This window comes from Ambystoma mexicanum, chromosome 8, assembly GCF_040938575.1.
Source record: "Ambystoma mexicanum isolate Mex_15411 chromosome 8, UKY_AmexF1_1, whole genome shotgun sequence".
Classification (NCBI taxonomy): Eukaryota; Metazoa; Chordata; class Amphibia; order Caudata; family Ambystomatidae; genus Ambystoma; species Ambystoma mexicanum.
In genome coordinates, this window is record NC_090929.1 from 583,401,521 (window position 1) to 583,427,308 (window position 25,788).

General features: G+C 46.3%; 1 protein-coding gene across 8 annotated transcripts in view; it reads right to left on the bottom strand.

Annotated features, from left to right (window-relative positions):
* CHD5 (chromodomain helicase DNA binding protein 5) overlaps positions 1-25,788 on the bottom strand; it is a 2,731,226-nt gene that overhangs the window by 1,812,798 nt on the left and 892,640 nt on the right. For all 8 annotated transcript variants that reach the window (XM_069610277.1, XM_069610279.1, XM_069610280.1 and 5 more), the window contains one exon: positions 1,204-1,312. In XM_069610277.1, coding sequence (XP_069466378.1) covers positions 1,204-1,312 — 109 coding nt within the window. The remainder of the gene's footprint in view (positions 1-1,203; positions 1,313-25,788) is intronic.

Below are 25,788 nucleotides of genomic sequence, written 5' to 3' on the forward strand. Positions count from 1 at the left end.
GTCCTGTTCTGGATGAGTTGCAGAGGGCAGAGAGTAGAAGCAGGCAGATTTAGAAAGAGGCTGTTGGAATAGTCCAGCCTAGAGAGAACCAGATCTCTGGAGACAGTACCAGAGATCCAAAGGCAATACCGACTCTCTGTCCTCACCAAGAAGAGAGCCCACATTCAAGCCCATCTCTCTGCGGCATCTAACAACTCGGCTGAACTCTTTAAAATCTGCAAGGAGCTCGACAACCCTGCTGCAGTCTCTACCCCTCCTGTGACCTTCCAGGCTCTCTGCAATGCACCTGCCTCTCACTTTTTCTCAAAACCCCAGGACATCTTGTCCACCCTCGCATCCCCTGCCCCTCCTCTCCCCTCTCCTTCCATGTACGCTGACCCTCCTTCAGCCACGCCCCCCCACCCTCTTTCTCATCCTTTCCTCTTTTCTGCCCTGATGAGGTCGCTAGACAAGTCTGAATAACCAATAAATGGAGATCAGAGTTAACATGCAAATCAATGATTTAAAGGGCTGGATAGACCCATGCAGTCAAAGACACACTGTCCAAAGACTGAATACTGATTAATGAGTGAAAATATGAGAAACAATGACATTTGATCAATAAGTGTGATTGACAATTACTAGATGTTTACATATAAAAGGGGAAAACAACAGACACGTTGCATATGGCCATTGTTTGGCTTGTGGTGGCTATAAGGTGTCCATCGGATTCCCTTTTTTCTTACCTTTTTGTACAAATGTATATCTGCTGGCAGCAACACATGAAGTTGTATGCCAGTGACTTTTCAAAACATGATGAGAATAAATGCATTAATATAAATACTGTTTAAGATTATTTGACTGAGATCTTAAAAAAAACTATTTATAAAAGGTTTTAAAAAAACTTATATGGGAATCTGTTTTATTACGATCATCCGAAAGATTTAAGAAAACCCAATCCATTTTATTTTTCTAATTGGACAGGTTTAAGTGCACTCGAAAAATAAGGACGGCTCTCACTCACAAAATAAGGACGGCTCCCATTTAAACAATAACGAGCACATGCCATAAACAATAAGGCTTGGATATTCAACCTACAAGTTTGTCCAGTTCTGTACTTTAGGTGAGACCTCTGAACAAGGGATGCAGGATGGTTCTCTAAGTTTTCTGCAAATAACAATTGTCATTATTATTCAACTAGCCACCTAACTCTGGAGCACTTACGTCAACGATTGGTGTCGTTGGAGGTCTTTCCAGTTTTTCATCTTTCCATTTTTTCCCTTTTTTGATGAGTCTCTTGGGAGGGCGCGCATCTTCTCCCAACATCATCTCCCTAGAAGAGGTGATACACAGTATCAAAATTTACATTGTCACAAACAATTGACTTTGCATCAGTGCATTCATACAGAAAAAGCATTCCACTTGATTGGACGCCTATTAAAAAACAACTTGTATCCAACTTGCAATATTTGCAAAAAAGGTTGCATTGATCTCACCCCATGTGAGAGTACAAAAAACCCCGAATATTGATGACTATTGGGTCGGCTGCAGTTAGAGTGGATTATTTTCTGATGAGTTGGTGAGTCCAGAAAAGTGATAAAGTAACGTGCCTACTCCCCGAAAGAAAAATGCACATTTGTTAAATTAATATTCAGCTATCATTATTATTCCTATCAGGGGTAAACCCAGGAATATTGTAATTCGTTATAAACTCCAGAGGCATGGCATTTTCAAAAGTGGCAAACACTGTGGTTATTACAGCCAGATGAAGAACTACCACATGACGAGTACACATTTTCTGCATTTCTGTATAACCACATATATCAGTCGTGGGAAGAATTAATCATAGGAATAAATGAAAATGCTGGCGTCCATGATCGATTTCCATGTTAGAGGCATAAATAGGATCCTTACACAAAAAACACTACTCCATTAACACTTAAGTATAACATGACTACACAAATCTCTTCCTTCACATGGCAGCAGCCACTTATGGGTATGACAGTTTTTTGCCATCTCAGAGCTCATTTTACAGTGGCAATTAATACCATTCCAATATGTCATATTCTACTTTGATGAGGATTGCTGATGGTAATTCAATGTCCACTGTGATACTCCATTTGCTAGTGACCTTAATTGTACACCAGTGGCAAACCAGAGGGTGAACTTTACAGGCAAGTAGTATTTTTCTCTTATGTAAAGGTGGGAATTTAACCTCTTTCAGTATTTTAAATTTGCCAGCATTAGCATTGGCACTTTTGCCAGAATAAAGGCTAGAACAACTCTTGAAATAAGACCTGCACCCTAGAGGGATAATCCCTCCCGTCTACCTTTACAAAAAGGGAGTAGAATGTATTTTTCTTTCAGTTGAATCAGATTCTATATTTGAAACATGGGTGATTGTGTTCAAATATTTACCCTTATTTTTTTAGCAGGTAATGCATACAAAATATGATTTTTTCCTTGAATGCCTGCCAGGGATCAGGTGATCACTGTGGAAGAGACCCACCTAGAAGCACTACACTGTCGATACCACTTGTTAGCACAGATCAACAATGCAATGCCTGTGTAGCAATAGGACAGAGCCCTGAAAAGGCATTAGTCCAAATTCCTATTTTGTGGGAACAGTCTAATTTCATCAGTCAACCAGAAAATGTGTCATCAATTTAACTTGAGTGGTGAGCACAAACAAAACATCTACAAACGCAAACGACATATGCCTTGTTCAACCCATTTATGACTTTTGACTGCATTTATTTTCATTGTTTTGCAATACTTTTCCGGTTCTTGCATATATGCAGTTCTTTAAGTAGGATGCAATTGTGAAGGTGGGCTCTAACAAGGGAGGGTGACCTCAATGCAGAGCGTGGCCAAAATAGTGATGAGCTGGGCCTAGGGGATCACCATCATACCCAAACATTACATCGTAAGACCCGGAAGCATGTATTTTGGGTCACTTAGCATTGTCTCGGGTGCTCTTGTTTGCATCCAGTCTACATATTGTAAAGTCATTTATCTGGGGGAACTCTCACTGGAGATAGAAACAGTTCAGTCAGTGAGTAAATCGCCCTTGCCTTGTAAATAAATCACCCATGAAAAAGGGAGAGGGGACAAATAGCAGAGATGTGGTTTCCTGGTGATTTGCATAACATCAAATAGCATTTGGGGAACATAAGAATAACGTTTGAAATTTGATATATATCTGTGATAGGGAATTGATTCAAGCATAAAACCCTTTTGAGCAGGAAATGCACATTGGGCTTTCTGTTCAATTAATTTGTCACAACACACAACCTTACAGTAAAATGTCTGCAAGCTAAAAACTGCATATTCTCATTAGGACAGGGTCTACTATGGACGTGAGGCTTGGGTTCCTCTCCTTCAGTTCAGGACAATATCATATTTCCCCAAATGCCTCACATTGATTATCAACCAGTCAGTCCCCTTTTCTCATGCAAGTCCCTTGAAATGCTGTTTCAGACTAAGGACGGTTGAACCTGAAAAATCAGATATGCTGCTTAAGGTTGACAGCATACCCCCAGCTCAAAGGATTCTTTTGCAGACTGTCAGGGCTTTGCGTAGGCTAGCTGAGGCCAACTTAAATCCTTGCAGATAAATCACGTATTGGAATTAAAAATCAGCACTTTTGTGTGCTAGAATCTGTCTTCTAAATTGTTTGAGTTGACCCTGCCATTGATTCTACTTGGCTCATAGTATGATCTGTGCAGCTGCTGGGTGTGAGCTGTTGTTTTCTCAGAAACAGGTGCACATCAGCCTTTTAGGAATCTAACGTAAGAAGGAGGAAGACAGAGGAACACAAAACAACTCAGTTCTGGAGGTACGATTAGCGAGTGTGAATATTTTACTGCATATTTGTCAAGTGAGGGAGTAAAATGATTATTTAGGGAGTATAATAGTAATTAACATTCCCAATAATGTGTAGGTGAATACAATGTTTATCTCTTAAATGGCTAGTCTATACTTTTTTTGCAAAATGGAAGATGCATTTCCATTGGCACTGATCAGCTGTTACTGATGAATTGAGTGTAGCAGAGGCGCTGTGCTGGTGGAAGGGGCATTCTCTTATGTGTCTGTTTGCAATTTTTTGTTGGGCTATTTTTACTCCCTATGTTATTTTGTTGGAAGTATTTTCAACTTTTTTAAAGTAAAATGTTTGGGTACACTACTTATCTGTAGTGCTATAGGATAACCTAAAAGGTCTGTATTTGAAATCTAGACGGAATGGTAGACACTAAGGGCCTCATTACACGGATGCTGGAAAACCATGGCGCTATTAGCGCCATGGTTCATGCCTGTAAAATACCGGCACCGCCTTGACGGAAAGGGGAATTACCGCCCCATTCCAAGGTTGGCGGGGCGGTAATTCCCCCTTCCACCAGTGCCCTTCCCCTTTCCCATTTTTGCCCCATAGGGCATAATGGGAATGTGGAAGGTGCTAATTACGGTACCGCAAATTGTGGTACCGTAATTCGCGCCCTGGGTCCCTTTGCGGATTGGTTTTTAACGCCTGCAAAAAGCAGGCGTTAAATTCCCCAACGCGCAAAGGGACCTCGTAGTAAGGCGGTAAGGATTTACCGGTACCGGTAAAATACCGGTACCGGTAAACCCTTACCGCGTACCGTGTAATGGGGCCCTAAGTGTAAGAGCTTAAGTAAATCTATTGACTAAGCTATCCTGTTGTTGAAGTAGTTGCCAAGTGTTCAGTGGGGTTACTAAGTCACTGATAAATGTAAGAGGTGCAATAAATATATTGCCTATACTGTTCCTAAGGGTTAGGCACAGCAATTGTATTTGCTAAGCTCTTCTTAACTGTAAATGGTGACGTAGATCTACCGATGAGCCTGCTGTTGAATGTTGCACGTCGAAAATCCATCGACAAACCCGTTGCTGTTGCTAAGTTTTAGATGTGGTGACTCCATTATGTTGTTAGCAAAGGGCAAGGTGTTAGGCCAGGGTAATCTAATCACCAAGATGTTCAAGGTCTCAGATGAGGGTAATGTAATGATTGTGCTCTTCTTAACTATTATGCAAGGTACCTTTAATGCCTGAGAGTTTGTTAACAAATAGTCATAGTAGATCTATTGACTTAGCTGCTTCTAAATCTTAGGCAAGGGCCAGCTACACCTTTCTTAAAGGAAATATGAATATGGAAAATGGCGTTCAATGAGAAATGCCTCTCTTGGGTGTTTTTTGTGGAACACGTCTGACAGCAGGGGGAGGGCACTATCTAAACGACTGAACTTCATGAACTCAATTTTTATATATAATAAACTATGTTCATCTACTCACTAGTTAGTGCAGGCATTTAAGAAAGTGAATGAGGTTAACCCCAATGCTTTTATTTCAACCACCTCGTGAAATCATTCATCCATGACCAAGAACTGATCACAAGGGTTGGAACTCTCTAGTAAGTTATCTAATTACAAAAGATGCATAAAACCCCAATGAGAAAATGCACCCCATCATGAATATTTTGATAATGCCCAGGTTGGGGTTATCTTTCATTACTCTCAGGATAACTGGTATGTGGTGGGCTTGTAGAGCAGAGAAACCCAGTCGAGCTTTCAAGACATCCACAACTATTCTTATGTGTCTCTTCTTTGACACATCCCACCTCAGAACAAGATGATACTCCTTTCCTTTGTTTAAAGTATATCGGCAATCTTTTTCAAAGAGAACAAGGCTCCTTCCCCCAACTATGTGCTGGGCGGATGAGAAGAAGCTTACTCATATGTCCCGTCCCCTTTCCTCCATGCTGTATGGGCATCCCTCATGAGGGATGGGACCGGAACCTTTTCTCGAGTGAAAAATGCCTGTTCCCTTTAAATTTGTATGTGTGTGGAGGTGTGGCCCTAGGACGATGCGCTCCCCTGACTGTGCCCAGTGGCGCCACACCTCAGTCCTCTTTTCTGCGTGGACAGGATTGGACCGAATTCTCCAGCTCTTGTGGTTTAGCCTTGCAGTCTATAATTCCACGTGCCTTCATCCCTAGTTTCTTTGTTGTTTCCTTAAATTAACTATTATTTTTACAGATACACTGTCCACGGGTGCCTCGCCCGTCCCTGGCACATGTCAGCAGTGGCAGGCTTCAGTAGATGCCCGTCTTGCAACGGTTCATTTCCTACATCTGATCCACATGCATTCTGCCTCCGTTGCCTTGGGGAAGACCACGAATGGGACGGATGCTCAGCGTGGGACACACTTACTCCCCAGTCCGTGAAGAACCAGCTCACGCGGTGGAGGGAACTGTTCGCTAGGTCCCCACCAAACCACATTAAGGAGTATGTCAGAAGGAAGAACAAGAAGGTGAGTATATTGTTCTCCGAAGCACCCCGCATGGGCGACTCCTTCTGAGGGAGACCAACCAGTGAGAGGGGTCAGTCGGGTCCTGGAGTGAATGGCACTAAGGCTCAGGTAGCTACTGGCTTAACGGCTGAGGGATGCAAGGATCCCTCTGGTCCCACAGCTAAGGAGCCAATCAACGCAAACACCAGAACACGTCCTGAGGGGCTTTGCTCTGTCAGCAGGACTACGTCAGAGGGGGCACCTATACGCAGGGCTGACAACACTGCCAGCACCATGGCCGAATGTCAACAACCTACCAGGCACGGAGGCACCCCCTACAGGGGCGGACAAAATGGCGGCTCACGCAGACAAAATGGTAGCCAGGCTAGATATGTGACAGTCAGGCGAGCACCAAAGTTGTGAATCAACACACAGAGCAGATTGGACACCAGTGTCCACGTCACTGGTCACATGGTCCACAACCTACCCGACAATGTCAGGGCATATGTGCTACACAGAGGCCTCATTTACACATGACAAGCTCAGTGGGGGCAGGCAGCAGGGCTATATGGCTACTACCACGCAGGCACCAGTATAAGAGTGTGCGCAGCTGACCTGTGAGGAGTGGTTCTTCAAACGATTCCTCATACTCATGGCATCTCCTCAGATGGGTAACATTCATGCAGGATATAATCCCTCCCATGCTCCCGCAGCAGCCATTACTAGCACAGCCACAGACTCCGAGTGGAAGCATCCTGCTTCCTCAACCTACGGCTTCACCAGCCACCCCATGGCCCTCATGACGAGCCAGATCAGCAAGACACCAATGAGAAAGAACAGGACACCTCTTCATCGGCAAGAGCATCCATTACAGGATCGCCAGCCTGGTGGAGTGCCTGGGCATCCCCCAGCCTCAAAAGACGTAGCCTGAAGCTGGCGTCCTGGCATAGGTTCTCACCATCCACGCAGACACCAGGTCAGGTATACCCCTGCAGAAGGATGTCAAAGCCTTGGCTAAGAAGAGTTGGGCTAAGCCACACTCCACAGAGCCAGTGAACAAAAATCTGGATTCTAAGTTTAGGCAGGTCACGGGTGATGCACTATTCTTGTCTGTACACCCTCAGCCGCTGTCATCATGCATGCCAAACCCCAGGTGTCCTCAACCAGCACATCCACATCAGCGCTACTGGGCAAGGAGGAGAAGGTCGTTGCGGCCTACGCAAAGAAGGACTATTCCAACGCATGGCTTCACCTCAGGCAGGCAAATGATGACGATATCCTATCAGCAGGGAATCAGTGGCTGTGGTATAAAATCGCTGACTTACTCTCGGACATCCCGGCTCACAAGCAGGCGTCATTTAAGGCAGGATTGGCGGAGGCCAAGATAGTGTCACAAGATCTCTTGGAAGCCACAGTCGCCCATATTGATACTGCGAGTAGAGCCATCTGCGTAGCGGCAGACATGAGGACTTGACAAAAAGAAAACCAGCTCCCAGACAGCCACGACACTGGCCATTCTTACCAAAATGGCAGCCAAAAGCTTCGGCCAGGGGCAACCACGAGTGGATAGAGCCCAAACATTTGGCAGATTTTAGGGCTTCCAAGACCGAAGGGCCAGACAGCAAGACCGGTCTCCCAGTCAACACCGCCGGAAGCAACACAAATCCTTGCAGAAGGTGTTCTTCCAGTCCCACTCCAGCACCCCAGCCTCCGAGGCAAAGAAACAATGATGGAAAGCATCAGATCCATAGTACTCCAGTGGGAGGCAGCTTGGCTCTCCACAGTCAGTCCTGGCGGACAATGTTTTCAGACCCATGGGTACTGTCAGTGGTCCCACAAGGCTTCAGTCTCCCCATTCTGTCCACCCTACCAGTTCTCTGCCCCTCCCCCAGATTGGGACACCATTACTCCTGGTGGATATACGCGAGTGAAGTGGTAGAGGAGGTAACAATCCCTCAGCAGTGGTTTGGCTTTTACTCCTGCATATTCACTATTCAGAAAAAGAACCAGGCAGGCCTGCGAGCCGTCCTAGATCTATCCATCTTAAACATGTACCTGCCCTTGCAGATGTTCAAAATGGTTACACCAGCCCTGATAGTGGAGTCACTGTGTGGGGGAGACTGGACGTGCTTCCGGGATCTGAAGGACGGATACTTACACATCCCTATTTGGCAGCCCCCTCATTCGTTCCTCAGGTTTCAGGTCATGGGCTTGCATTTCCAATGCAAGGTGCTGCCGTTTGGCCTCAACTCAACGTCAAGGTTCTTCACAAGGCTTAGGAACACTGTGGCAGCGCAGCTCAGGTTGGATAGCCTACATGTCTGTCCGTACCTTGATGACTGGTTGGTCAGGAGGGAGTCTCTGTGGCAGGTCAAGGGCACACCAGACTGGCTCATGACCACCCTCTATGACCTGGGGATCTCCATCAACTTCCAGAAGTCGCTTTTGCAGCCCACACAAACCCTGGTGTTCCTGGAACTCCCCTGGGACACACAACGGCAGAGGATAAATCCTACAGAGGAGAAGGTGGCTGCTATCAAGGCAGCTGTTGGACATTTCCTTAGCAGGACTGTCACCACAGCATGGTTGTATTGGCACCTGTTAGGCATAATAGCCGTATGTCTCCGGGCAGTGCCGTACACCAGGCTCAAAATGAGAAGACTGCAGCTACACTTTTCAGACTCCTGGAACCAGAAGGGTGGGGCCCAGTCAGCGGCATTTGTCATGCCGGCAAGCCTACAACAAGATCTTCAGTGGTGGAGGCAGTACTCCAACCTCAGGATGGGCAGGCCATTCTAACAGCCCAAGGCAGAGCACAGGGTCACAGACTCCTCCCTCCAAGGGTGGGGAGCCACCCTGGACAGCAAACCCATATCAACTGGTTGGAGATGATGGCCATTTGACTTGAGCTCAAGGCTTTTCTGCCAACCGTCAAGGGCTGTGCAGTGAGCATTCAAAAAGACAACTCCATGTGCATGTACTACCTCAACAATCAGGGTGGTACCAGACCCACCTAGTTGTTCAGGCTGGCCATCAGCATATGGGAGTGGGCCATCACGCATGGCATATGGATCTCAGCGGTGCATCTGCTGGGGGAGTTGAACTTTGAGGCAGACAGGCTCAGCAGGCTGGGGTCTGACAATTACGAGTGGCAGTTCAACAGGAAGGTCCTTCAGAGCATTTTCAACATGTTGGGGCACCTGCACATAGACCGTTTTGTAATGGAGCACAACTGGGCATGTCAGCAGTTTGCCTCTTCGGGGGCAGGGTAAAAGGCTCGATGGGGGACGCATTGCAGATGCAGTGGGACAGAATGTGGGCCTACGCATTTCCTCCGACCCCCCTGATGCAGAGGGTCATTCACAAGGTCAGGGAATCTCATCAGCTGCGGCTGATCCTAACAGCGCTACAGTCGCTGGCCAGATCTTGGCACCCAGACCTCCTGCAGATGGCCTATCGCCTTCCTGTCCCCCTCCCACTTGGGACTATACCGCTCCTAGTTCAGCAGGGGGGAGCAGTGACCCATCCCTCCCCGGAGAGGTTAGTCCTAGCAGCCTGGTTCCTGAGCAGATAACTCTTCAGCACCTCCATCTGTCTCAGGACAACATAGAAATCATCCAAGGGGCCAGGAGCCAAGCTACGTGCAAACAATACAGAAGCAAATGGACCAGGTTCTGCTTCTGGGCCAGAAATACAGGGGTGGACCCTCTAACATGTACCCTAATCTAGGTGCTGACATTCTCAACTCCTAGATCAAGGGTCCAGGTAGACACATGCAGGACCGCCCTGGCAGCAATAGGCGCATACAGAATTTCTGAAACAATTTCCTTTTTTACTTCCAACCCAGTGGTGAAAAGACATCTGGTGGGTTTGACAAGGCTGTTCCTGCCGGTCTGGCCCCCACATCCAGTCTGGGATCTCAACGTAGTCCTCAGCGCACTCGCGCATAAACCATTGGAGCCCATGGCAGTGGCGGACATCAGGCTGGTTACAATCAAAACAGCACTACTTGTGGTCCTCACATCGGCATGCAGGATTAGGGAAATCCAAGCTCTGGCTGCGACGGAGTCATACACGACTTTCGATCAAGACAAAGTGGTGCTCCGCACTCATCCCTCGTTTCTCCCCGAGGTGGTCTCCACATTCCACATCAACGAGGAGATCGTACTCCCAACTTTCCTCCCTAGTCCTAAGGATGAGGCGCAGAAAGTGCTGCACTGTCCGGACAGCAGACGAGCATTGTAATTCTATTTAGATAGGACCAAGGATTTACGTAAGCTCTTTTTGTCACCTTCGGTGGTATGAATCCGGGAGGGCAAGTGTTCAAGGCCTCAATAGCGAGGTGGCTGGTTTCGGCCATTCAGGAAGCACACAAGACACCACGGAAGGAGTTTCCAAGAAACACAAACGCTCATGTGGTCAAGGTCAAGGCAACAATGGTTGCTTTCCAAAGGCATATACCATGGCAGGTGATTAGTAGGCCGGTGACATGGGCCAGAGCATTAGCATTCTGCAGGCACTACTGCCTGGATGTCAGTGCACATTCTGATGTGGCCTTCGGCCAGGCGGTACTTCGAAATTTGTTCGCCTAAGAAGGTCAACTACACTCCTCCCCAGGGCTTTATGGTCAATAGTAAATGCCCATAAAGGATGGATGAAAGGGGACGGGATGTAGGAGTAATTAAAAGTTACTCACCGGATTGACTAATGTACTCTTAGTCCACAGTCCCCTTTCCTCCATACTTACCAGCATGCTCCTCCTTAAAAAGATGCAGAGGCCAGAGGCGGATTAATGCAGCCAACGCGTCAAAGGGAACTGAGGTGTGGCGCTGATGGGCGGAGTCAAGGGAGCGCATGCTCCTGGGGCTATGCCCCGCTCCCATCCAAATTTAAAGGGAAAGGCATTTTTTCTCTGGAGAAAATGTTCCAGTCCCGTCCCTCACAAAGGACTCCTCGTCTAGGAGTACATTAGTCACTCCGGTGAGTAACTTGTAATTTATCGACAATAAAAGTAGTGTTGTTCTGCATGCATGTCTCTGCCGATCACACACCTGGAAAAACTTTGCCCCACTTCTCCATATCCCTGGTGGGCAAGGGAGGATGTTTATCAGACATTTGCCAGAGATGACTCCTCGAGACCATGCTGGGAGAGGGTTCCTAATTGCATAGAAAGGCATTGGCAGTACAGTATTCCAAATAGGATAATAGTATGCTAGAAGCCGACATTTAGCTCCAAGTAGGCTCCAGGGGGAGCATCCAAGAGAAGTACGGGACAATATATCTCATGCTACAGCTAGTGCTCCTACGTCCCATCCCCTTTCCTCCATACTACATGGGCATACCTTCATATGGACAGGACCATTTTGCCAGTGCAAAAATGCGCAATTCCCCTTTAAACTCAGAGCGCGTGGAGGTGCAGCTGCCTGCGTAACCATGCACCGCTAGCCCCATACACTGGCGCATTGCCACAGCACTCCTTTTCGAATGGTCAAAACAGAACTGCCCTTGCCAGCGCAAGAATTTTGTACTGCACAACAGCTTTTCCCTGCTCAGTTTTTCTCCTTATCCAGCCTCCGGCACCTCGCTTCCCAGCATGTGTTGGTCGCAAGGTGGTTTAGCAGGTGTGCATCCTTTAGGGATCCGTTCTGATTTCAGACCCCCATGTACTCTGTCTAAATTGCTTGGGGGTGGATCACAAGAGGGGTTCCTGTGCACCTTGTGATGCCCTCACAGCAAAGCTGTTAAAAAAGTAGCTCGCCAGGTGGAGAGACATATGTTTGAGATCTCATTCAGAACAACTAAAGGCTTTGTGCATCAGAAGTCCAAACCCACCAAACAGATACATCTTCTTTTTACTAGAGCACCCCAGCAGGGGGGCCTTATTTTCTGGTAGTGTCTCTGCTGAGAGGGGTCCACATGGTCCTCATCCCAAAGCTTGGCTCAAACCCTCCAAGGGTACTAGTTCTTGCACCGATGGGTCCTACCGACTTAACCAGCCGGGCCTGTCATCGAGGGGCCTACCTGCTCCATTACCACACTCTAGTCTGAGGGGCTACATAGCTCTACCACCGGGCACACAAATAAGGGGGCCTAAATGAAACCAGATTTCCAGGCCAACACATGAGGGCAACAAGCCTCCTGGAGTTTCCTCTAAGGTCTGCACTAGTACTGAGTCGAAACTCGAGAGCCAACACAGGCTTGAATAACAGGGCTATGCATGCAACACTAAGGATCCGTGTGCCACAGTGATAGCAGCTAAACAATCAGACACCTCAGTGCCATCATCAAAGGTTGAGGCCCACCCCACATACAGATTATCTCCCTCTGAATGGGCTGCCCAGTCAAAAAGGCAATCAGTTCAAGCTGCGAAGCCTAGTACAGGGGTTTTTATACAAGGGATGAGAGGCCTCTGTCATAGTGCACGTCATATCCCACTTCTTCCTGGAGAAATTCAGAGGAAAGGGGCTATCAGCCTGGAGAGAACCCCTCGGAGACCTTCTGCTACATGGATGCCAACGGTTTCGCCTCAAATCTCCTCAGCTCAGGCGTAACAAGTGGCTTCTGAGGAGACATTATTCGATGGACAACACAGGTTGTCTCGGGAGGATAAATGAGGGGCAACATGCTCACCTTGGAAGCAAGCCTACACAGAGCAACACAGTATCCCCAAGTCCGCGCTTAGAAACCTCTGGGTATTAAGCACTTTATAAATAACCAATTACAATTACAATTGATTCATGAACCTCATGAAGTCCCAGCAAACGACAGGCATTCTTAAGAACCTGATTAGAGGGGTGGTGTCTCAAATGCAACCTCAACCTCTGGCTCAACCATTACCACCACTCCCCCCTCAGTCTTTTCCCCTACATATGCAGCCTCCACCACCTCCTCCACCATCTCTGCAGCCTATTGCCACGCTTGCCCCATCGCTAACTCCTCAGCCAACTGAGCCAATGCCTCTTTAGAACCTTCTGGCTCCAGTGCCAACGAAGGAGATCCATGAGAAGGAATTAAAGTTTAATAATCTCATTTCTCAAGAAGTCACCTCAAAATCAAGACACTGATGAAGAGGAAGAAGATGATGCACCATCCTCTGCGAAATCATTTCATGACCGGATGTAAGGTCTAGCGGAATTCTTCTGAGTTCCTACACCTCAACAAGAGCAACCCAAAGGCGTCTTAGCAGACATATCATCTGTGTGAGCAGCCAATTGGTTGGGCATTCTGCTTCAAAATTACATGTTGGTTATTGGAAAACAGAAGTGGCTGACGACTCTCTCTCTCTCTACCCTGCCTGTCAACAAAAGACTAGACGTTACATTTAGACAGATATAAGGTGAATCTATGTTGGCATTCCTCAGTGGTAGACGCTGCTTCCTTATGTGCTAAACCATCCACGTGAGTGGCTCCATTCAGCTCTTCACCCTCTTTATGCCTATCTAGGGAAGACATGCTGCTTGAGGTTGATGGTAAGAAGGTATACCTCAATGCAGGGTTGCACCTCAGGCAAGCCAATGGGAACGCTATGTTGTCAGATGTAAATCAAAAACTGTAGGAGAGTTCCTTCCAGCTGTACTTCTAGAACAGCCAGTGGCTTTCAAGCTGGAATAGCCGAAACAGAAATAATAGCACAGGACATGTTAGAGACATCAGTGGCTCAAACTGATATGGCCAGCCGCGGAAAGTGCATTGGCACAGATATGCAGCGTTCGGCGTGGATGCACACCACCAAGTTCACATCCAAAGTCCAGGACATGATTTTAGTTTTGCCCTTTGAGGGATCAGAATTTTTCCACTCCTCAACAGACGAGGAATTAAAAAGTATCTGCAGGGACTAACAGGAATTTACCCACAAATTACAAGTCCTTACCCGGTATGGGATCTTAATGTGGTACTAGCAGCATTGGCATATAAAACATCTGAACCAATGGCCTCCAGAGACATCAAATGGGTTACATGGAACACGCCTCTATTAGTGGCATTCACGTCTAGCACAGAGTTAGGGAAATAGAGGCGCTAGCGTCATCCAAACCATATACAGTGTTTCATAGAGACAAGGTTGTCATCCAGACCCACCCATTTTTTTTCTTTACAAAGATTGATTCAGCTTTCCCTCTTAACCAAGAGATATTACTTCCTACTTTCTGTGTTTTGGGCCCACGTGGCAAAGCACCAACATGGTGGCTGAGACCCCGTAGACCCATGTAGTGGCAAGGTGGACAGCTATTATCTTACAGTACTTTACCTGGGACTGGTGGTATTCACATCAATAGTAACCACGTATTGGTTCTTCTTCCATTTATAGATTTTTCATAAGGAATACACAAGATTTGACCTAAGGATACATTCCCCATTCCCAGCTCCCATTGGAACTCCACATATATGAGTTGACCAATCAAGCCTACGATGCGTCAACGTTGATGACATTGTGAACATTATATACAACCATTGTGTTACCTGAATGATCATGTACATTAGTTACTTATAAAAGCTTTTTTCTGATTACTCTTATTAAGAAAAAAACCTGAAGAAGTGAATCATTTCTCGAACTGCATTGGGGTTTGTTTCATTAATATTAAAGCTTGTTTGTTTATGACAAAGAGATGTTTCCCAAATATTTCTTAAATTAATAATTGACAACTGACCATGCAATTTAAATGTATACAAACTTGACCTTATACTTATACCTTTCATGAAAAAATAGTTTTGGCTTTATAACGGCCTAAAATAGTGTGCGGGGGACAGGAGTTTCCACATCATTGGAACACTTTTTTTTCTTCCTGCTTTCTTACCAGACCGCAAGTCAGAGGCAGACAAAGTTCTACATTGCCGTGCTATACAAGTGCTAAAATTCTACCTTAGCAAGACCAAAGGCTGCAGAAAATCAGAGGCTCTTTCGGTGGTGCATCCCCGGGTACTGAAGCATCCAAGGCCTCAATAGCCAGATGGATGATAACAGCCATTTCAGAGGCGTGCAAATTGCAGCACATACCTCCCCCTACAGGAATCTACGATCATTCAGTCAATGCTATGCCACAGCAGTAGCCTTCCAGAGACAAGCTTTGTGAGACTTAATAAGCAACCTGGGCGTCCCCTTCTGTTTAGACATCAGCGCTAGGTCAGACGCTGCTTTCGGCATGCAGTTTTAAAGAATGTGCTTGCTACTAAGGTGCAATCAGGTTTCCTCCTTCCTTCCTTTTTGTGGATGTGTTGAAATCATCCATGCATTATGGAGGAAAAGGGATGGGACGTATTATTAATAGCAAGTTACTAACCATAGTGACTGAAATACTCCCAGTCCATAATCTTGAGCCCAATGCTACAAAGGGGACTGAGGCAAGGTGCCGGAGGTCGGGCTAGCAGGATGTGGTTACACCTGCAGACGCGCTCTCAATTTAAAGGTGAATTGTGCATTTTTGTAGGGCAAAATGGTTCTGGTCCCCTCCCTATGCAGGGACTGCCAGGCAGTATAGAGGAAAGGGGACTACAGACTGGGAGAACTTTAGGTACTATGGTGAGTAACTTTTTATTTTTACTTCCTCTTTGATGTATTGCGCATGGTTGTTAAGAATGTACATGTGCAACAATCCCTACCAATGGAGCTACTCCCTCAGTGGCTTCATTAAAAACCGAGAGGGATCAGGTAACATTACGTGCGTAGGATCTAGGTAATCTAGGCTTTCTTTCAGGCACATTTACCAACACCAATAAGCAAGTATTCTAAAAAGAGCAAATACTGAGGGTGAATGCTTCCCTTCTTCTTCTTCTGCCTCCTACCCTGACCCTATAACTCAAAGGCACAGTTATTTTGCAAACCACAGGAGGAAAGACTGTTCCATTTTGATCAGAGAGTCAGGAAGATTTTTAGGGAGACCATGCAGGGCGTACAGTCTCACATAGGTAACAGAGTGCCAGCCAGGGACTGAACAGGGACTGTAGAGGGCACGGATACAGAGCCAGATGGGACGTTTAAGGGCCTCTATATTGACTGAGAAGGTTATGCACACCTAGGAGTCAACATTGGATTTCCGGATCCAATACACCCTGCAGCTTAACATGGTTTTCATCTTCATCTGCACCACCAGCAGCGTAAGTAGGGTCTTCCTCCTCACACTAATGTATAAGATGTGATTTTCTTAGAATGGAAGGTGCCTGTGGCCATCCTTTGATTTATGACCAAGCTTTACATACTAGCAGCAGATATACTTAGAGCCTTGCAATCTGGGGTGGTCGTTTTATCCAGAAGACTCCTTCACATCAGAAAATGGCCCAAGCAATTACCTTCACCTTTGGGAAAGAAGATAGTGTTTTGCTCCTCCATGCAGAGATCTCTTATTTTATAGGTTCTGTGTACACCTTTCATGAAGCTGAGGATGCAGGTCTCGTCACGAGACCGAAGAACCGGAAAAGTTATGCATCCGGACTATCCGAGTGGTCTCCAACCATCTCCAGTGGGTGCTTAACTTCTTTTAGTCAGAAGCTGCTGATAAGCTTCAATCTCAGATTACTGGGGATTAAACTGCCAGCAAAGGTTACCATCTGGATATTCCTTTGCCTCTCCCTTAAAATTCCTGCTACTCACATTGTTACCTCAGTCTGGCAGAAAGAAGGCTGCCATGGAGTTGGCGATTCATTCCCTTCCACCAAATCATTCCCTTCCACCAAAGAATTTGATGGAGGTAGGGTATGGAATTGCACTCAATAATATTCTTTGCAGAAAAATGCTCTGGATCATACCATCTGATGTTGCCCATGAAAAGCTTAACCAGTTCATAGCTGATATACGTTTCAAGATGGGGACATACAGATGATTTTTCTGGTGGAACTCTGTAGTGTCATAAGATTGGGCGGGCACCAATACCCAAGACCATTGGAGGCACCTGAGATTTTTGGGACCAGCAATTCAAACACAGAGCTCAAGACTGCACTCAGAAGATTCACCAAGGAACTGGTTATACTTTATTTTATTCTTTCTCTATCTAGATGATTGGTGACTCCCCACAGCCCCCCTTCACAACAGAGCTTCCTGATCAGCACAGAATGCTCAGTTGGAACCCTCGTGGGGCCTGATATTCATTAGGGTACAAAGGCTAGTTGGGTTTTTCTTCTGGGGGTTGTACAAAAAAGACACGGACAGTCCAAGATTCTCCTCGTCAGGATTCGTGAGTTGGTTATTAAATGTTCATGGTCACATAGATTCCTGCATGTATGTACTGCTATGGGCCAGATAACATCTATGTGGCCTACAGGATCAGTTTCACTCTTTTGGAATCCACAGTCCTGGGACTTAAAATCCTTGATTCTCATATTTTGGATTCTTGTTGATGGAAATCATTCAGTGGTGGTGGATTCATGACATCCTCAGCAGTGCTGCCCCCTTAAGGTACCATAGGGTGGTCACCTTTTCTAGGAGCACACACAGAGTATCCACGATATACATGTTCTCTGCAAAAGCAGTCATCTAAATGGAAACAGATGGCAGCTGTATTTAGGACTCCCCAGTTAGTTTTTTACTACTGTAAAGAATTCGAGCTGTAGTTATCAAAATGGACAACACTCTGACCAAGCTGTGTTCACTTGGCAGCTAGGCATCTGGACCAAGGAATAACTCCCCCCCCCACACTTGTTCACATAGGTGGTACAAGCAATCAGATGGAGGACAGGCTTAGTAGGGGTTTCCAGTTTTCTAGGGCTTGTACAGGAAGCATTCAGGAATATATGTCAGAGATATGGAACACCAGATCTGGATCTGTTTGCTTCCGGAGAATAGCACAGCAGAGCAGAAAATCCATTCAGGTATCCAGGAACCATTGGCATTAGCAAGAGACACTCTGGCAATTTTCAGGTGAATCAGTTGCTGTCTTCTCTGCCCCATTTCACCTGATTCTGAAAGTTCCAGTAAAGTTAAGGGAAAAATGTCACTATCATCTTAGTAGTCCAGGTTTGACCCTGCACAGGGTGGATTTTCTACTGTGTCAGGGGACTTTGGACACAGTGGGGAAGTTTCCAGTTCTTCCTCCACACTCATGCTTGAAAGGGAAAGAACGATATTCCAGACGTTGGGTGGTTAAGCCTATGGAGAAATGTGTTATCATCTGAAATAACTATCAACATGAAAATCAAGAGACCCCTCAATGCTATTAGCATATCCCGGACATGGGAAGTCATGGGTGGCTCGCATAGCATCCTACCTCTTACACACTCCTGTCTTAATATTCTGTAGTATCTGTACGAATGTTTACACTTGGCCTCAGCTGTTTTTTCCCTTAGGAACCAATAGGCCATGTGAAGGTATCACAAAGTAAGACAGACAAAAGATTCACTTTTCTAAATAAAATGGTTTATTTTTCTTAAATGTCAGCATGGAGTAAGGCCTAACTTGCCCTATGCTAAGGTGGGACTTGGCTACCTAAAGAAACTAATGATAGTCTATGTCATTAGGTTAAACTCAAATGTCTGCCTGTGTCTAAAACCTATACTTGCCCTCACAATTAAAGATATTAAAGATATACAATATGTAGGGATGTCAGCAACAAAAGAAACAGTATTCCAAATAAGGTTCTGAGCTTTTTCCAGCTCCTGGCTTACTTTCCAGATTCCCCTTCCCCAAGATCAAAACAGTTCCAAAAGGCCTCAGGGTTCCCTTGCCCAAGAGTTCAACCCAGTTCACAAAGTCTTGGGATTCCCTTCCCCAAGATTTCAACACAGTTCACAATGTCTCCGGGTTCTCTTCCCCAAGAGTTCAACTCTTCCAGCTTCAACATTACAACCAGTTCAAATCTTTTGGCTTTCAAAAACAGCTCCAGTTCAACTCTGTAATCATCGAAGCTTTTCAATAGTTCACACAGATGGCATGTTTCCTCTTTCACTTCAGCAAGTTGTTATACAATACAACTTCTGTATCTTGGATTTCCCTGGTTCTTTCTAAGCAGGGCCACTCGGTCTATGCGCAGTTGTCGGATCACACGCTCTACTCATTACAGGTCACGCAACCGATAACCCTTGGCACTTTGTTATGCTGATGTATTCTTCGGACTTTCTTGCTAACAAACGTTTTTTTCTCTCTGACCCTGTCTCATTAGTCAACATGTTCTCATGTCAATTCTGCTTCTCCTTGAAAGCCTCTTGGTTTTGCCACGTATTTTCACATAACTCAGTCTGCGGTGTTCATGGGTTTCCACCACCTTGCGTTGACATTATTCATAGGTGCTCATCACTTGCTTTTCACGTTGTTCATAAATGCTCATCACTTCGTTTTTCTTGGTATATCTTGCCTTTAGTTGGGTATTTGGTATTTAATAATACTTGTGCTCTTAAAAGTACTGATAACACTTTGCCGCTTGTTTAGCATTCAAAAACTCTCAATGCGATCTCCAAAACCCACTATCACAGTTTTCAGTTCGTTCAGCATTCACATATGCCTGCTTCCAGCCCCTGGAATGCCAGGCATGAGTGTTGCCTTCCTTAAACTCACTGGTATGAAGTCACTCCTCTGCGGCGTCTTCTTTCTCCTTTCTGGCTTCCTTTTGCTCCACTTATGCTTTTACGTGAGCTTCAACGAGCAACGCTTGCCGTCTTCGAACCTTGCTGCAGCAGCTTGTGACAATCTAGATACTTCAGTGTCCCACAGCTCTGGCTGTAGACACACAGCAAAGGGGACTTCAGGTGTCTCGACCCTCTTCCGGCTTGCTCGAGCCCTGGCGTCTCTTTCACCCTTCTGCTGCACAAGGCGCCCTTCCCGCCGGCCCCTCGCCAGCCTGCTCCACGTCTGTCAGCCATGTCCTTCTCTCCAGGCGGGTTTCTCACTTCGTTTCCCGGGCAGTCTTCCATTTTATGCACATGGGGCCTATTAACTGGTTGCAGGTACAAATCCTTTACTCCATTTGTCTGACCATAGTTGAACCTATTAGCAGTACATCCCTGGCTATTGCAATACTACTGCTCCACAGTCCCCTTCCTCGTCTCAGTGGTGTGGTGGTGTGAATTAATGGAAGTGCGCATAACTCCCAGTTGCCTCCTCCTCGTCCCAGTCTTAAAGGGAAATGGCTGTGGGACAGTTTGTGGGTAAGAAAGAGGTAAAGAATGATAATAACTTACGAAGGCAGGAAGAGGGTAGGATTCATTCTGATAAGGGAAAGGGGGATACAATGTCTCTCTCAAAGACATCCTCTCCCGCTCCCCAAGGTCCCTAATTCCAGGTGTTCCTCCCTCGCATTTCCACCCGCAGGGTCGAGATCCAAGAGCGATGGCCTTTCCCTGGCCACCTGAGAGGAAGATCCAGAGAAATATACAGGGAGAGTAGATTTGAGGATGCCCTCAGGTTCCTTACTGCCATCATTAGGGGATTTGGGGACCGCAGGACAATGCCTGCTGAAGTTGAGGATTTTGTAGCTCACCTCTTGAAGAGCTTTTGTTCAGCCAATCATTTGCTTAGAACAGTAGTTCTAGAGTGGGATCTTCTGTTAGTATTACAGGCCTCACATAGATCTACATTTATCCGGCATGGCTCAAGGTAAATTATATTTATGTCCATCAAGATTTTGTTTCTGGTGGCCATCTGTGAGAAACCAAAGGATGTCTCACTTAATAGTCCCCGGGGATCTCTCACTCAGATGGCCAGGGCATGGCCATTGCCTATATTTCTTTCTTTCTTTATTTATTGAGAATTTGTATAACTCAGCGCCACATGCCCATAGGCCTCAGGGCGCGCACACATATTCAACAAGACAAAACACCACTTACAGATTCTTGGAACCATGCGAAGAGAAAAGCCAGTACGAGGACTCAGAGATCAGAGATCAGAATGAGAGGAACTCCTTAAAACAGACAGAAATCCCAGCCAAGCGGCAAGTCAAAGTGGAATGTTTTTATTTTACTCTTGAACTTAGCTGGCATCTCACAAGCTCTAAGGCTGAGAGGCAACAGGTTCCAGGCAATAGGGCCTTGGACAATGAAACTGCGCCCACCAGCCTTCACCAATTTGAATCTGGGTTGGACCAGTTTAATAAGATGTTGAGATCTCAAGGAGCAGGCCGGGGCATAAAAAAGAAGACGCGCCTTAAGGTACTCAGGGGCCAAATTCACAACGCACTTGTGCATCAGGGTGAGCATTTTGTGTCTGATTCTGTCCTTGACTGGCAACCAATGTAGATCCATAACTGCCCACACTGCCCCATTCTGCGAAACCTGTACAGCAGAGATGGTGGATTGCAAACAGCCGCTAAGCAGACTGTTGCAGTAATCAAGGTGAGTGTTAATGAGGACTGAGGCCAAGATGACTAGGTTCTCTTGGGCCAGGAAAGGTTGAATACTACACAAGAGTTTGTTAATCAGGCCACAGGAAGATCTAAGCTGGGCCACATGGTGGGCCATAGAAAGTTCAGCGTCTAGAATTACACCGAGGGTCTTATGTTTCTTGGCCACCGGAATCAGGGTGTGCAAAATAAGGAAGTTCTAATACTTCACAGTTAGCGACTTCAATTTTGATCCGGAGGTGACAATCAGGGGCTCTGTTTTGCTTGCATTCAAGGCAAGCGAGTTGGCAGCCATCCAGAGATGAATAGCCTCATAAATGGTATTGAAATTAGTTGCGTCCACAAGATATGAGCCTGAGAGTTTTACAATAACCTGCGTGTCATCCACGTAGTTTGCGACCTCGACCCCCAGGCTGACAAGAAGATGCAAAAACTGAATCATTAAAACATTAAACAATGTTGGGGAGATACAAGACCCCTCCCCTGGGGCACACCACAGGTAACAGAGGTTGGATACTAGGTGACTTCGCCTACACTCACCCTCGAATTCCTGGGGCCCAGAAAAGAGGAGATCCAGTTTGCAGCTTTAGGGAAGCAACCCACAACCGACTGGAGTCTCTCCACTAGTATGGTATGATCCATGAGATCGAAAGCTAAGGATAAATCCAACAGCATCAGCACAGATAATTGCCCCTGATCCATATTCCGTAGCAGAGTAGCCTTAAGGGCCAGCATAGCGGTTTCAGTGCCAACACCCTTCCTGAAACCAGACTGGTGGGGCAGAAGAATGTTACTGCCCTCTAGAAAGGCAGGGAATTGCAGGTGCGCAACCTTATCCAGAATTTTTAACAGAAATGGCACGTTGGTAATTGGGCGGTAATTATCTGGTACGAATGGGTCAAGAGACTCCTTTTTTAGGAGGGGAGTAACCAGGCCTCCCTGAGAAACAGGGCACACTACCCTCCGCAAATGATAAATTGATTAACTTGGTAACCAAAGGACAGAGAATATCCAGACATTTTATAAACAGACTGGATGGACAAATATCACCCTGACATGAGGTCGGTTTCATATCAGAGATGGTTTGTGCAATCAAAGATTCAGAATAAGTGGCAATAGAGAATATAATAGACACAGATGATGTAGGGTCTGCTGTTTTTGCAGCAACCTGCGAGGGGCAGGCATCCCTCGCCCATTGGGTATTGGTTTGGTGTAGGAGAACTTTGTTGGTAAATGAGTCACAAATAGACTGACACCACTCCTTGTCTTTCACTGGTGCCGGCGAAGAAAGGGATTTACTCTTGAAATCAAGCAGAATGGAGAAAAGTTCCTTGCAACTCAATTTGGCGTTCAGAACCTTATTATTATATATCTCAGATTTGGCCTTAATAATGTCCTCCTTATATTGATGTTATAATTGGCTAACGTTATGTCATAAGGATCTTTATGCCAACAGGTTTCTGCTGCGCCTTTCTTCTGCCTGATGAGAATAATGTTGTCGCTAAACCTTGTTTTCTGAATGGCTTCACTTTTAATGTGATGAGCTTTTAAGGGCGCCAGCTGATTGGTAGCATCAGCCCTGGGGGTGGACCAGTGCCGGAGTATCACCTTGGTGGGAGATCTTCCGGGAGTGGGGGTGAGGCAACCGATGGTAAGACGCGGTATACCCCCCTTTCCCATGCCCCTACCCCATTCTATTTTGTAGGATTCTCCAATGCTCCAACACCCCCCCTTTCTACACAAACACTGGACTAAGGAAGAGGACGACTGAGAGTAAAGAGGCTAACACTTGCATATGTCATTGGACATGTCCCATTAATCAGGTCAGGAAAAGTCAGGCACTTGACCTTAATCACATACGTCTGATACCCATTAGCTCCCCCACACGGATAAAAGGTCAGAACATAGAGACACACACTGAGCAAGGTAAGACACGAGATGGAGCAGATCTTCCAGTGAAAAGGTGAACTCACTGGAGCAGGACGACCGATCGAGGTACCAGAGCGAAGGGTAGGGTAACCCTGAAGATCCCAGCAGGAGGCTGTTGCTTCCAGGAAACCGTGAAGGATACACAGAGAAAGCCAAATCCCAGACAAGAAGAAGCCTGTATTGTGTTTCAAGGACGCCAGCGACCCTTCCTCTCTGCCAAACTGTCTCTATCCCCTAAATGCACCATTAATATACTTGTCAACTACAGACCGCCTGGTACAGCCGCGGACTACCAAAGACACCTCCTTCAAATCCTAGGCAACAACCTAAAAAGCACCACTAAAACAATCCTACTCAGAGATTTCACCTTAGGCCTCCATGACCCAAAGGACAAAGCAGCCTCATCACTAGTCAAGGAACTCACGGACCTAGGGTTCTCCCATAGAGTCACAGACTCAACTCACTGTAAAGGCCGAACCATTGACTGGGTTGCAGACCACAACTGCTCACCCACCATCAGCACTATCTCGGCCCACCCCTGGACGGATCACAATTGCAACCAATTCACTGTTCCCACTAAACCTACCTGCAAAGTACTCTCATATGCTCCACCAGCTAAGGTCAGAAGCTCCATAAAATGTACCAAACATAACCTCCCGTTCCTAGATGTCTGAGAACTCAAACCGCCCTTCGTAAACAACCCCACCTCTATTGCAAACATCTACTCCCACACTCTCACTAAAGCCATTGATGCTATAGCCCCAATTGAAGACAAAAAAGAAAAAAAAAATCCATCCATATGCATACCAATTCTTGGTTCATGGAAGAGCTATCTGCCCTTTGCTCCAGAAAACACCTGGGCCTAACCAAGTGGCAGTCCATGGCCAACGATTACACTCTGGAAGAATTTAAAAGACTCTCATCGCTATACAGAAAAGCTATATTCAAAGCTAAATCTGAACTCTTCAACCTATGCATCTCCACAGCCAACTCTAAATCCAAGGAAATGTTCTCCATCTTCAAAGATCTCATCACCCCCTCCACCAGTCCAGACGAGATCATTAAAGACGAAGCTTGGTGCTCCAACATTCAGACAGCCCTCCTAAACAAAATTAAACTTCTCAAAGATAAAATTCAATCACAATGCAAAGCACTACCCAAACCCGACCGACAGGCAGCCCATGCCCATCTCCCCACCTCACAATCCCTTCACCCCTCTCTTCTCCTTCAGAGACGTCACAGAATCAAAAGTCACAGATCTACTCCAGCACTTCAAACCCTCCACGTGTAAAGGAGACATTTGCCCTCCTGTCATCATTAAAGAGTGCGCTGGCGCACTGACCCCGATCATCACGGCTTTCATCAATGCCTCCTTCTTCACAGAAATTGTACCACATAGCATAAAAGAAGCAGGGGTCCGCCCCCCTATTAAAAAATACCCCTAGATCCCTCATGCCCCAACAACTACCAGCCCATCACCACTGTCCCTTTCCTCCTTAAGATCTTAGATAAACCAGCCCACTGCCAGATCCAACATTACCTGGAATCTAACGCCATCCTAGGTAAAAGGCAATCAGGTTTCTGCAAAGGCCATGGCACAGACACTGCCCTCTTGGACCTAAAAAAGCAAATCATTGAGATAATGGACACGGGCAAACCAGCCCTCTTGCTACTCCTGGTTCTCTGTGCTGCGTTTGATCTCGTTGATCACAACATCCTTACCTCCCACCTCTCCAACGCAGCTTACTTCTCCAAATAGGCCTCATCTTGGATAACTTCCTTCCTAGAGGGCTGAGCCATGAAGGTTTACTCTGACCAGGCTAACACAGCTCCCACCGCCATCCACTGCGGAGTTCCCCAGGGATCGTGCACTGTACCTACCCTCTACAACCTGTTTACTAAGCCACTCTGACAAACTTGACTCCCTCAGCATAGGTTACATGAACTATGCCGATGATATGCAAGTACTCCTCCCTCTCATTGGTTCCTGCGACCAAGACGCAGCAGCCCTCCTTCAGATCTATGCTACCATCCAAGCTTGGATAGCAGCCAATGGACTGTGCTTAAATGGGGACAAAACTGAGATCATCCTCCTAAGCCACAAAGAAATTCTGCCCAAACTCGACCAAAAATATTGCAACTTTACCATCGACAACACCATCATCCCTGTCTCCTCCTCTGTTAAGACCCCTGGAGTCTTCCTAGACTCCTCCCTCTCAATGACTCGACAGGTCAGTGCCATTGCCTCTACCTCCTCCCACACCACCAAACTTATAAATGCCATAAAACCTTTTCTAACTAGCCAAAACTGCCTTTCCAT